Here is a 12,201-nt window from a genome sequence, read left to right as displayed (position 1 = left end):
TAAATTCCTCTTTCCCTCTTTAACTCATCTTTTCTTCTTTCTTGGTCTTCAATGATCACTGCACAACTCGCCAATGGTTATGTCGTATTTGGAACTCGAGTTGTCTAACCACTCATAAATGTTTAATGAAGAGATCGATTTAGCACAGAACGAGTTCGTGTTTGACTTATCGATCCTGTTATGTGCGACAAATAATAGAGAATACTTCTCTAGCACCATCTACAAGAAAATAAATATGTATAGTCAAAAGCCTCCAAGTCAGGTTTACGTTGAAAATCTTGACATCTCGTTGAGCTGGCTATAATGTCAAAACACAAATGTTCGACCAGATTAAAGTAACTCAATAGCTTGCCAAGGAAACTCAACTCATTATATGTCTAAGCTGATGCAACTATTTATGAGTTCAACTCACCCATTCCGATCAGCTCATTTAATGGTCAAGTTGACTTACAAAAGCTTTACCAATAATTAAGTCTCAAAAAAAAATTTTACATATAGAACTAAATTATCCATCTATCCATGCCAAAAGAGGATAAATGAGATCGATAAAAAATTTCTTGTGAATTATACGCAACAAGTACTAATTTGTAGCATATAATTCAATTCCTCTCGAAGAAACCCCGGATATTGAAAATCTCTTTATTCAACTTTTTTTTTGTGGTATGGATTCATGAACAAATCATGATCCCAGGGTAATAAAAGGTTTATTTTCATACTGATTAAATAAAGGCTAAAACCTTAAGCATGAAAGAGCACAAAACTGTGTCAAACTAAGAAGCGATGGTGAAGGCATGAAAAACCTTGGAGTCCAGACAAAATCCAACTCTTGTTTCAAAAAGATGTGTTATGGCAGATGAACAAAAGCAATTATGCTTTTAATATTTCAAAAGGAGAGGCTATATCGGTTAAAAAGATAAAAAAATAACTCATTGGATGAATTCAAATCTGTGATCATGGTAGAGCTACTGTAGATGGGTGATTGAGGTCAAACAACCATAGTTTAAGATGCAGATTGAACGATCGAAATGAGGTAATGTTTGGAAGATTATAATTAGGAATTTCCTGTTATGTGCTTGTAGTTGAGTGTTTCTATCAATTAATTATAATTGGGTGAGGGATTTGAGGCCATTATGAGCAGTTGATTGCAATCAGGTAATGGCGTTAGATATAATGATTGTATGTTTGTAATCGAGTGGTCATGATTGGACAATCATAGACTGATAATAATGTTCAGGTAATCATAATAAGGTGTTAGTGGTGATAGGAAAATAGTGCTCTAATGATGGTGGTAGCAATCTAACGAAAGAGGATGGGTAATAGTGGCTGGACGAGTGTATTCTACATTGGCGATCCGATTGCAGGAAAAGTGCAAGTGTTATCTGACAATGAATCTGAGTGGCGGTGATTTGATTGTGATGGCTGGTTAACAATTGTGATCTGATGTTGGCTTAAGATTTGATGGCATTGGATGGGGGCATATTTATAAATTTTGTGAGTGCAAATCCTTACAATTTCAACCAGTTCATAAACTATATCAAATGGCTAAAAATTAATCTTTATCACAAGATTTTTTTCAATGTTTGAATGACATAATGATGCCGAAATTAAATGAATATAGTATTTTTGGATTTTTCTACTAAAGACTGTTTGAGTTAATTATGAGCTTGCTAGAATTAAAGATCATTTGATCACCTAATTAATATCTTAAGAATTTCATCAACGCTTCAAATGTTTGATCCGGTTTCATTTCGATATAAATCAAATTATTTTTTATGTTAAATTTACTACAGTTAGAGTTTCTATGGCCCTTAATTATAATGGGGATTTATTAGTTCAATAAATAAAATTTGGACGATTAAGCTCTAAATATTCCAAAAAGAACACACACCTAAAAATAATACAATATGTACGCGTGAAATATTTGTGTACGTAAGAGCTGTGTACGTCTGTTAGGTTATAGAGAGGGTATTGAGGGTTAAATCCCTGTTATACCTCTATAACTTCCGTGTAACCCACCTGTAACCAGTAAGTTTTACGCTTCTATTTTCATATATTTATAAGTTACAAGTAGGTTACAATGAGTTTACAAGGATTACGTAGAGCTGCTGCGTACGTATTACGTACTCAAATATAGAGGATACGTACGTAGAGTTACAAATACATATTTACACATTTACACAAGGCCTAAACCGGCGGGTTCCCTTCCAACGCGAACCGGTTTTTATCCCGTCCGCTCTGCAGAAGCGCCGAAGAGGAACCCCTTCCAGCATCCCTTGCCCTCTCCCGATAGCAAGGGCTTTCGAGCTTCCTCCCATCCCACCAGCCTCCGAAATCTCTTCTTTTTCTCTGTTCTTCTTTCCCATGGCTTCGTCTTTGAGAATCTCTTATCTCTTTCCCTTGTCCGGCTTCGACATGGCGTCGTTGGAGACTCGAAGAAAGCTCCCGAGTCTTTGTATCAAGCAGAGAACAGCAGTGAGACCTCCTTCTATTAAAGCTTCTTGTTACCCCATTAAGCCTCTTCGCTTCTCTTTCTTCTCGCCTTCAGCTGCCTCCGGAGAGGCCTCGAAGGTGGAGGATGTAGAAGAGGCCGTGTTACAGGTATTTCTTTGAGTTTAATTTTGTGTCCCTTTGCGATATTGCGTTTAGATTCTTCTTTTCATTATATTGTCTGTTTTACTTTATTGCCATAATGCTTTTATGTAATTATGCCTTTGAAAGGAGAAAAAAGAAAAAAAACAATGCTCCGTTGGATTGTTCTCGATGCTGATAAAACGTGTGCACTGTAAAAGGGATGTATATAAGTTCATTATGGCCGCATTTTGGCCGGTGAGTTGGAAGAGCATGAATATTTCGTTTTCATGGTTAGAGCTGGTTAGAACTATGCCATGGCGAGCTTTTTTTATCCCTAATTGTGAGTTGAGGAGCCCTTTTTTTTTGTAACAACCAGGATAGCATGTCAATTACAGTTGTTTCGTCTGTTTTTTGGGTTATTCGTTCAGTACTTTTGGAACTCCTAACTCGAGGGATTTTCGTTTCCTCGCAAGGTTTTCACTGTGTAGATTTTTTAAAGATGCACGCTTATGTTCATAGGCCAATTTTGAGCTCTAGGAAGTTCAGCAATATCTTTAAGTTAGTCTTGCTTAGAAAGAGTAAATTGTTTTGATGATATTTTCTCAAGAAAATCTGTCATTTTGAACTAAAACTTAAAACCTTTCTTTACATTTTGTATCTTCATCTGCATATAAAATTGAATGCAAATGCTGTTGTGATTACTGATATCGGGGTTTTAGCGTAAGATAGAACCTTACTACCCTTCACCATAAAATCTAGGAGATTGCACAACAAAACTGATTTCTGCCTTCTTCTGGACCTCTTTTACATATAGTGCCTTTTATATATTATGCTTCATTCTGACGGATTTCGCCATTCTTTTCCCATGAACATGGTAGAGTGTGACAGAGGAATTCCCCTGGAAATTTGAAGATTCACATGGTCTGATTTGTTGAAGACTCTGGGGGACATAGAGGGTATAGGTTGAGCACAAAAAAAAAAGACCAAAATCAAATGAGAGCTATTAATCTATTCCACTACCTGCTAGCTGATTGCCCTTGTAAATCTTAGCTACAGGCCAACATGTCCTTGTGCATCTATGTAGTTCTCTCCTAGAGAGAGAGGGAGAGAGAGAGAGAACTGGGGGGGGGAAAGGAGGTAAGTGTGGGGGGGGGGGGGTGTGATGGGCGATGGAGGGCTATATTTTCAATTTTTAGGTGTTTCAGTTTCAGTCTGTAGTTGATACCCAATTCATGGCTGTGAAATCCGATTAAGTTCAAAAAGAGCTCATATCATTTGGATTCCTTGTTAAAATCTCAACCACTCTTTGTTAGGAGAGTGAAATGCTTCCTTATTAAATTATACACCACCAAGTCTGTCCATGGAACCTCAACTATGATGGATGTTTTGATCTCTTCTCTCTTCTTGAACCTTCAATGAGACCCACCGAATTGTAAATTAATGGCATTTGATGTTGTTGAAGTGATATAGGATGGGAGTTAGAACATTTTTTCTTTTTTTTGCATGAGAGCTTGTTTTTTGCTTTATAGTCCTTTCGGAAAAACTCGTTATAATTTCCCCTTCTAGTTCTTAGTAGCTTTGAAATATCTCTATAATGATGGGTATCAATCTCTAATTTATGTAGCTCGATCTCTCCCTATATAAAGTCCAAAAAAAGTTTTTTATTAATGAAAGGAATCACTCTATCAAATGAGCATGCATTTGAGAGAAAGAAGCTGGATTTTGGAGAAACTGGGATGATGATGTCTTAGTTGAAAAAGAAACTCCCTAAACTAATATTTTGGAAGGGAAAGTCGCCAAATGACGTTCTTCTTAGAACTTGGGTATTGAGACCACTAGGATTATGTTGATCTACAGTGCAGACCAGACCTAATTATAAGTTCTATCCACTTTATTAGCAAGGGGAGGGTGGAAGCAAGTTTAATCTGGTTTTTTCATTAATTTTGCTTCCTTTTCAACAGGAAATGAGCAGTAAACTACACGGAATGGTCTCTTTCTTCTAGGGTGATATTGATCATCTAATGTGGGCGGACCATCTTATTTCTTGATCGGTTACTAGGCCTTCACCATTTTTTCCAAAAAATTCAGCGCATGGTTCCAAGAAATTTCTTGCTTCACCGTATGTAAATAAATGCTAATTTCAATTTGTCAGGGGGAATTCAGAACAATAGGTTTGATGCAGTACGCTAATCATACTTAAGAGATGGATTAGTTCAGGGTGATTGATGATGGCTGCTTGGCACTGCAATGATTTAGTGAAGTAAAACGTCTGTTATATCATATTACAAGAACCAATGGACTCTTTTCTTCATTGTATTTCTTTAATATATATTTTTTTCAAAAATAATTTCTGAATGGCTGGTCATTGTAAAATACAAATTGTTGTGTTTTAGTTGTTTAGATTGGATACTGGATGATTACTGTGACTGGGCATTGCAAATTACCTGAATTTCCTTTTTTCTTATTTTAGCCAGTAATGAATTATACTCATTTTGTGATAATGCAGGATGAAAATAATAGTCTCGAAATCTTGGATTCTTCAGATGGCATAAAATTTACAGTTTCTAGATTTTTTTGGAAGATTTACATGCATACTACTAAATTCCTATATATTTACCTATCTAACACCTAAACTTCAATTTTTACATGCATACCAAATCAACTATGCATGCAAAGGTAAATTTCACATTCTAAAAGTTAAAATGGTTGTATTTGTGTTGTAATATGAAAGACTTGGGTCATATAAATGTAAAAAAGTAAAGTTTAGGTGTTAGATTTGTAAATACGTAGGAATTGGTTGGTATGTGTAAATGCCCCATTTTTTCTTTCCCATGTGCTCACCTCCTGATCCTGTTTGATTAGGGCAAATAAAAAGAAAAGAAAAAAAAATTACAAAAACAGATGAATTCTTTTTTAAGCTTTATTTTTTGTATGCATTGAATAAATCTGTCGCTAAAACAGATAAATGTATGCATTTATACTCTTTTTAAACTTAAACCTCCTTCGTCCACAAACTTCTCATTTAATCAAGTCCGTCTTTCAAATTCCCTTTGCAGGAAGACTCTGAAAAAGAACCCAGCATTGATGATGACTTAGTCTATGACAGCTCAAGCGATGAAAGCCTTCCTATTACTGAGGAAAAGTTACCGTCAGCCGTAATTGCTTCCCTGGAGCTTTACAAGGAAGCTCTGGCAAATAATGATCAATCCAAAGTTGCTGAAATAGAGGCCTACTTTCAGTCCATTGAAGATGAGAGGAGCTCTCTTGAGAACAATGTTGCTTCTTTGTCTGATGAATTGGCTGTAGAAAAAGACCGCGTATTAAGGATTAGTGCTGATTTTGACAATTTCAGGAAAAGAACAGAGAGAGAGCGGCTGTCGTTGATGGAGAACGTACAGGGAGAAGTTGTGGAGAATCTGCTTCCAGTTTTGGATAATTTTGAAAGAGCCAAAGATCAGATCAAGGTGGAGACAGAGGGAGAAGAGAAAATTAATAGCAGTTATCAGAGCATTTATAAGCAGTTTATGGAGATTCTAACCTCCATAGGTGTTGTAGCTATTGAAACTGTTGGCAATGCATTTGATCCTATGGTGAGTTAATTCATATGGAACGTGAAGCCCACATACAGAAAGTTTTAATTTTCTTTGCCTGTTTCAGGAGTTATCGTCTTTAAAGTTTGCATTTTGATTCTACTTATTGTTTATTTTGGTTAAAAGCTTCATGAGGCAATAATGAGAGAAGAGTCGGCGGAGTTTGAAGAAGGTATCATAGTACAAGAATTCCGCAAGGGTTTCAAGCTTGGGGAAAGGCTTCTGCGTCCAGCAATGGTGAAGGTGTCTGCAGGACCAGGACCTGCAAAACCCGAAGAAGATGAAACCATTAAATCAGAAGAAGGCAGTGAGGAGTTGGATCAGGAGAGCACCAAACAAAGCGAGTAAGTTCAGATGATTATCAAAATTTTGTTAGGAGCTGTTACATTATCATGTTTTGTGATATTTTAGAGATAGGATAAATGGCTGATTGCTGTGTCTAAGCCTACTTTATAGTAGAGTTCTTTTACAGCTTCTAAAATGGAATTCTGCTCGTAATGTTTGCTCGGGAAATGGCATGTTGTGATGTGTCTAATCAAAGGATGTATTGTTGTTTTTAAATTGATGTTAAACATGCAAATTATTAAAGTTATTTACATGCATGTTTTGATCCACTCTTTTTTCGTTTCTTTTGAGAACTTTGAGCGGAAATTTTTTGAATACATGCTTTTAAGAGCTTGCTAAATGTATCTTGTGAATATGGGCCACAATTCTTTCTAAAATATGAAACATGTATGTAATACCAACTATTGGCTGTATGTGCAATGCCCAAATTTGAAGAAACTAGCCAAAATTTGACAATTTTGAAAAATACCCCAAATTGAAACTTATCAACACAGTGATTCTTATTTATTTTCTCTTAAATATTCTGCATTTATTTGCTACCTGCTATTTAAAAAATCTGATCTAGGTGCTGGCTTCTATTTAAGCTACCTAATTTTTTCAAAATTACACACACAAAAAATAAAGATTTGGTGATATTATTAGACTTAACAAATGTTCAAAATTATATATTTTTTAATATAAAATTGAAGTAATGAATAATGAAATAAATAAAAGAAAAAACATAGATTATATGAGTAAATCAAAATGGGAAAATAAATGGGTAGATGAAAAGAATTTTCTCTATCAAAAAACAAAATTAAGAATAGGAGCTGCTTCTTATAATACAAAAGGAGTGATTTATATTTTGTAAGACCCCCATGAGAAAAATATTTATGAAGGACAAATAAAATAAGAGCACTCTGATAGAGGCCTTTAATAAAACTTCAAATTTACAGTCAATAATATCTTGGTACTAAAAATTTATGAATAAAGATGTAAGAATTATGTAGTATGTATGTAAATGCTCCTACTTCTTGAAACCTATTAAATGAAATAAATTTTATGTTAAGAATAAAGCTTTTATTAAACGATTGATGCTATGTTGAGAGTTTACGATAGTTGCAACACAAAATATTGATAGCATCGAAGAGGGTGAAAATCTTGGTAGATTTCAAGCAAATAAATGCAATTTAAATTCATGATACATTTAAGTGCTCAGAAAACAAAGGTCTGTCCTATAAATAACGAATTGTAAGACGTTCTTGAACCAATAGCCTTCAAGAAAAAGTCACATCCTATTAACATATACCTCATAGCAGCAGTTCGCATCTTTAGCTGATTTATCAGTTTAAAAAAATGATAAAATTTGGACTTGTGAAGCTTGAGTTTTTAATATTTATAGATTACAAAGAATACCTTTCCCATCCAGCTTAGTACAAAAAAACTGTAATTAAAGAGAAAAAAAAAATGAAAATTAACTTATTTCTGTTTCCCAGCACAGCTTCTATGATAGGCAACAATCCCAATCAGGGAGAAAAGATTGCTACATATCCTCCTTATGATCACCACCCTGCAAAATTAATTTGATTCGAGCGTAAACAAGAATTTCTGAAAGAAAGAATGCCTTTCTCAGTTGTTTGTAAAGGCGAGCACATCTTTAAATCAAACATATCCTCTGAAAAACTGAGAGTTTTTGCTGAAATTATCATTGAACAAGATGCTGAACATATTGCATCAAAGATTTTAGTAAAATTAAACAGGACGAGAAGGAATGTAATAGAAATCCAAATAGCTCTATCAACTCGTGTCATAAATTGAATTTATTATTGGTAATCATGGCAATTGCTATAAAATATCAACATTCATTAGAACCTTGTTAAGGTGAACATTGAGTTTAGACTTTCAAAATGGTGTTCATCAAATTTTGATCAAGTTAAACAGAAGCAACAAACAGCTCAAGTAAACCCTAAGAATTCTTCAATGGAATTACAAAGAAATTATGGGAACTATTGGGAATAAAATATTATGTTTTTGTCAATCAGTCAACAATAATTTATTGCTTACATAATTTTCATTGTACCTTAATTGGCCAAAATGCTTAAACTAATCATAATAAAAGAACCCATCCAATTCTCTTTCCCGCTAACAATGACCCAATATCTTCTCTTTCTACTAGCACCCTCTTGGATCCCCATGTAGTTTAACAATGACTAGCCACCAACTTAATTATGGTAAGAGCAGCCACAATCCCCTAAATATTTGTATCGAAATTAATCATTTTGATTTTGCCAAATAATTAGACGAACAATTAAAAATGACATTAAATTAGCTTGTCCCACAATTCTCTTAGTGTGCCACAGTACTTTACTTTTAAATATGCATATCATTTTAATTAAGAGAGAAAATCATAAAAGGAAGAGTACAAAAATGATAGATTAAATGCATCAATATATATGTAAAATTTATTTCTCTAAGTTCTCTAAACTCAGAGAAATAAATTTTATATTTTTATAATTTTAATTTATTTATTATAATTATTTTAATGAGAAAATTAAAAAAAATACTTTTAGGTCTTTTAAAAATTTATTTTTAACTTAGACAAATTGGAAAAAATATTTTAATGAATCCCAAGTGATCAGGAAAGCATTAGACACATTTTAAACCATTTTTGTATTTTTGAAGTTTTTAATTATTTTTAATTTAAAATATAGTTAAAAAATAAAGTATTTTTTCAAAAATCTAATGTCTTAATTACCCCATGGATAGGTTACTCTAAAATTTTCAAAGTCATTTGAATTATGTTTAATAAGTTATGAAGTGCAGAACCCTAGGGTAAAATGATCATTTTAGATTCTTACGTCTTAATCAAAATTTAGGATCAAAAAAAAAAAAAAATATACAATGATAAGTCAAAGATTATTAAGCAACCTATTGCCGAACATTTGCCACTCTAAGATGATGGAACTTAGCTTGAGAATCAATGAAAATAAAACAATCCCTAAACAACTAAAGATTAAGTGAGAGCAATAGCAATTAATAGCTGACACATGAAAGTAATGATGACATAAGAGATTAAGAGAATCGATATTGAAGAGTGACACAAGTGAGAGCAATAAATGGAATGGGGAGTGTTCTTCAGTATGAGATAAAATTTAAAAGTTGGATTGGCTGTGCATGGAATTGAGAGCAAGATATTCTAGCAGGAATAGGATCAATTAGAGAATCAATGATTGATGGCAGTGCAGAGAGGTGTTTTCAGATAAGGGAGGTGTTAATGTAAAGCTTGACTTTCATATCATGTTAATTTGAGCAGAAACTTTTTACACATTGATACGCCACCAACAAATTTTCATCATCCAGTACGGATCTCGAGATGATATTTTGAGCATGAAATGTTCAAATGATGATAAAAATTCATCCAGAGCTCCGTTTTCAACAAACATATAGTCAAACTGACCAGCTCGATGAGACGGACCTAATGATATAAAAACTAGTCCAATTCGAGTTAAGTCAAGCTCATATCAAGTCATTAAACCACATTTGAAAGATTTCTGAACACATTTGAAAGATCAAACAAATGTCGAAACTAGCAAACCTATACTCGAATTGAACGTCTCGACAAGACAAATCCAATAAGCCTAAGATCACTCAATTATGACATCGTTAATGCACTCAAATGTCCATTAAACACCGCATGATTTAAGAAAACTCTCTAAACCAACTGATCAAAATTGTTGATATTCCTGCATTAATTGCACCCAGTACATTATAAATAGACATCCACCACTCACATGAGGGAAAATTGAAGTCTAGAAAGAGAGCATGAGGCCTTGAGGAGAAGCTGCAACTCAGCATCACCGTCGACTGTCGTCGCCCACCGCCGACCTCCGTCGATGACCACCACCGACCGTCGTCGATCTCCGCTAACCGTCGTCGATCTCCGCTAACCACCATCGATCACCACCAACTAGACGCCGTCGACTTTGTAATCTGAAAAATGTAGTTACTATTTTCCCGTCTGTGGGATAAAGAATTTCTGTAATCATTAATTAAATAGTGGATTTTCACAACTGGGCTAGACCCTGTGGTTTTTCTCTTTACGAGTTTTCCACATAAAAACTTATGGAGTCATCACCGTTTATTTCTTTTTCAACTCTGTGTGCTGGACTTTAGTACAACGCTAAGATTATAGTTCGTGCCTCTACCGTCACGAATTTTCTAGCACGCATCATACATATTTGTGGAAACCGTCGCATTTTAAAGAAAAAATTATAAACATGTTATAGTAAAAAAAACAAAAAAACAAAGATAATTAATTTTTACGTGTCTCCATAATAGCAATATTTAACATGATATGGTACACTCCTTGTTGATTTTAGTGAATATGAAGTAACAAAAGAATTGAATAATGATGCTAGTTGCAAAAAAATGGTTATTTCCTTCCATTATTCTTTATCATTTAAGGCACTATTTGACTTGATCTCGATTTAAGATGAGATTTGAATTAAGATCAAATCTCTTTTACTTTCTAAATTAAAAAAAATAATAATGGACTTACTCGTGATGAATTTAATTGCCCAAGCAAATTATGTGGGATAGATTTTCTTTACAGGCTTTCAAGGGTTAATTGAAAGGTCAATTCCTTGCTTTCATGAAGATAATAAATAACGCTATGTTTATTTCCTACAAAAAGAAAAGTAATTTTCATGCGGATAGGTAAATGAAGCATAAATTTGATCACTTCTAAAAATATTCAGCTACTTCTATTTGGATAGTTTTTATCATTGTAGGGAGTATTTATCTAACAAAATTATTCATTTTATATTAATTTCAATATTTCATAAATCTCTACACACAAATGCCTTGACTATGGCTCTCACTGGATCAACGATTGCTAATCTTGATTGCATTAAATGTGACAAGCTCAATTTGAATTGAAATAAAAGTTTGTGCTTATTATCAAAGTATGATAACTTCAAAAATCTCTAAACTTTGCTACCATAATCATCTATTTGGGAATGAAGATTCTCTTTGTTTATATATGCTTCACCATTTCTAAATTTTGCACCTTTTCTAGGAAGTCAAATATTATTGATACGCCACCAACAATTTTCATCAACTAACACGGATCTCGAGACAATATCTTGAGCAAAAAACATTCAAATTTCGATTAAGAGTCATCCAGAGCTTCGATTTCAGCAAAATTATAGTCAAACTGATCGGCTCGATGAGACGGACATATGTGATATGAAAGTTAGTCCAATCTGAGTCAAATCAAGCTCGGATCAAGTCATTAAACTACCACTGGAGGATTTCCGGAGGTATTTGGAAAGGTCAAACGGATGTCAAATCTAGCGAGTTTATAGTCAAATCGAGCGTCTCGAAAAGACGAATCCAATGAGCCCAAGATCGCTCAATTCCGACATCATTAAGGCACTCAAATGTCCATCAAACGTCATCTGATCAAGGGAAGCTCTCCGGGCCGTCCGATCAAAATGGTTCATATTCCTGCATTAATTACACTCAAAACACTATAAATAGAGCCTCACCCCTCACATGAGGGGGAGGAGGCTTAAGAGAGAACTTAAGGCTTTGAGAAAGAGTTCAAGTCCAAGATCATCCTCGCCGCCGTCGTTCGCCGTCGACCCCCACTGATCACCACTGATCGTCGACAACGACCGCCCAACCCCCTGGACCACCCCCCACCCCCATCCAC

General features: G+C 34.4%; 1 protein-coding gene across 1 annotated transcript; it reads left to right on the top strand.

Annotated features, from left to right (window-relative positions):
- Positions 1-2,253: 2,253 nt before the first annotated feature.
- On the top strand, positions 2,254-6,763 carry LOC110023404 (protein GrpE-like). The gene is made up of 3 exons (XM_020722810.1): positions 2,254-2,598; positions 5,628-6,161; positions 6,288-6,763. Exons 1-3 carry the CDS (start codon positions 2,362-2,364, stop codon positions 6,507-6,509), a joined length of 993 nt encoding a protein of 330 aa, XP_020578469.1. The 5' UTR covers positions 2,254-2,361; the 3' UTR covers positions 6,510-6,763.
- The last annotated feature ends 5,438 nt before the right edge of the window (positions 6,764-12,201 follow it).

This window comes from Phalaenopsis equestris, unplaced genomic scaffold (assembly GCF_001263595.1).
Source record: "Phalaenopsis equestris unplaced genomic scaffold, ASM126359v1 Scaffold000224, whole genome shotgun sequence".
NCBI classification, from domain to species: Eukaryota; Viridiplantae; Streptophyta; class Magnoliopsida; order Asparagales; family Orchidaceae; genus Phalaenopsis; species Phalaenopsis equestris.
Note: the sequence above shows the minus strand (reverse complement) of the source record. Positions and strands in the feature narration are given on the sequence as shown.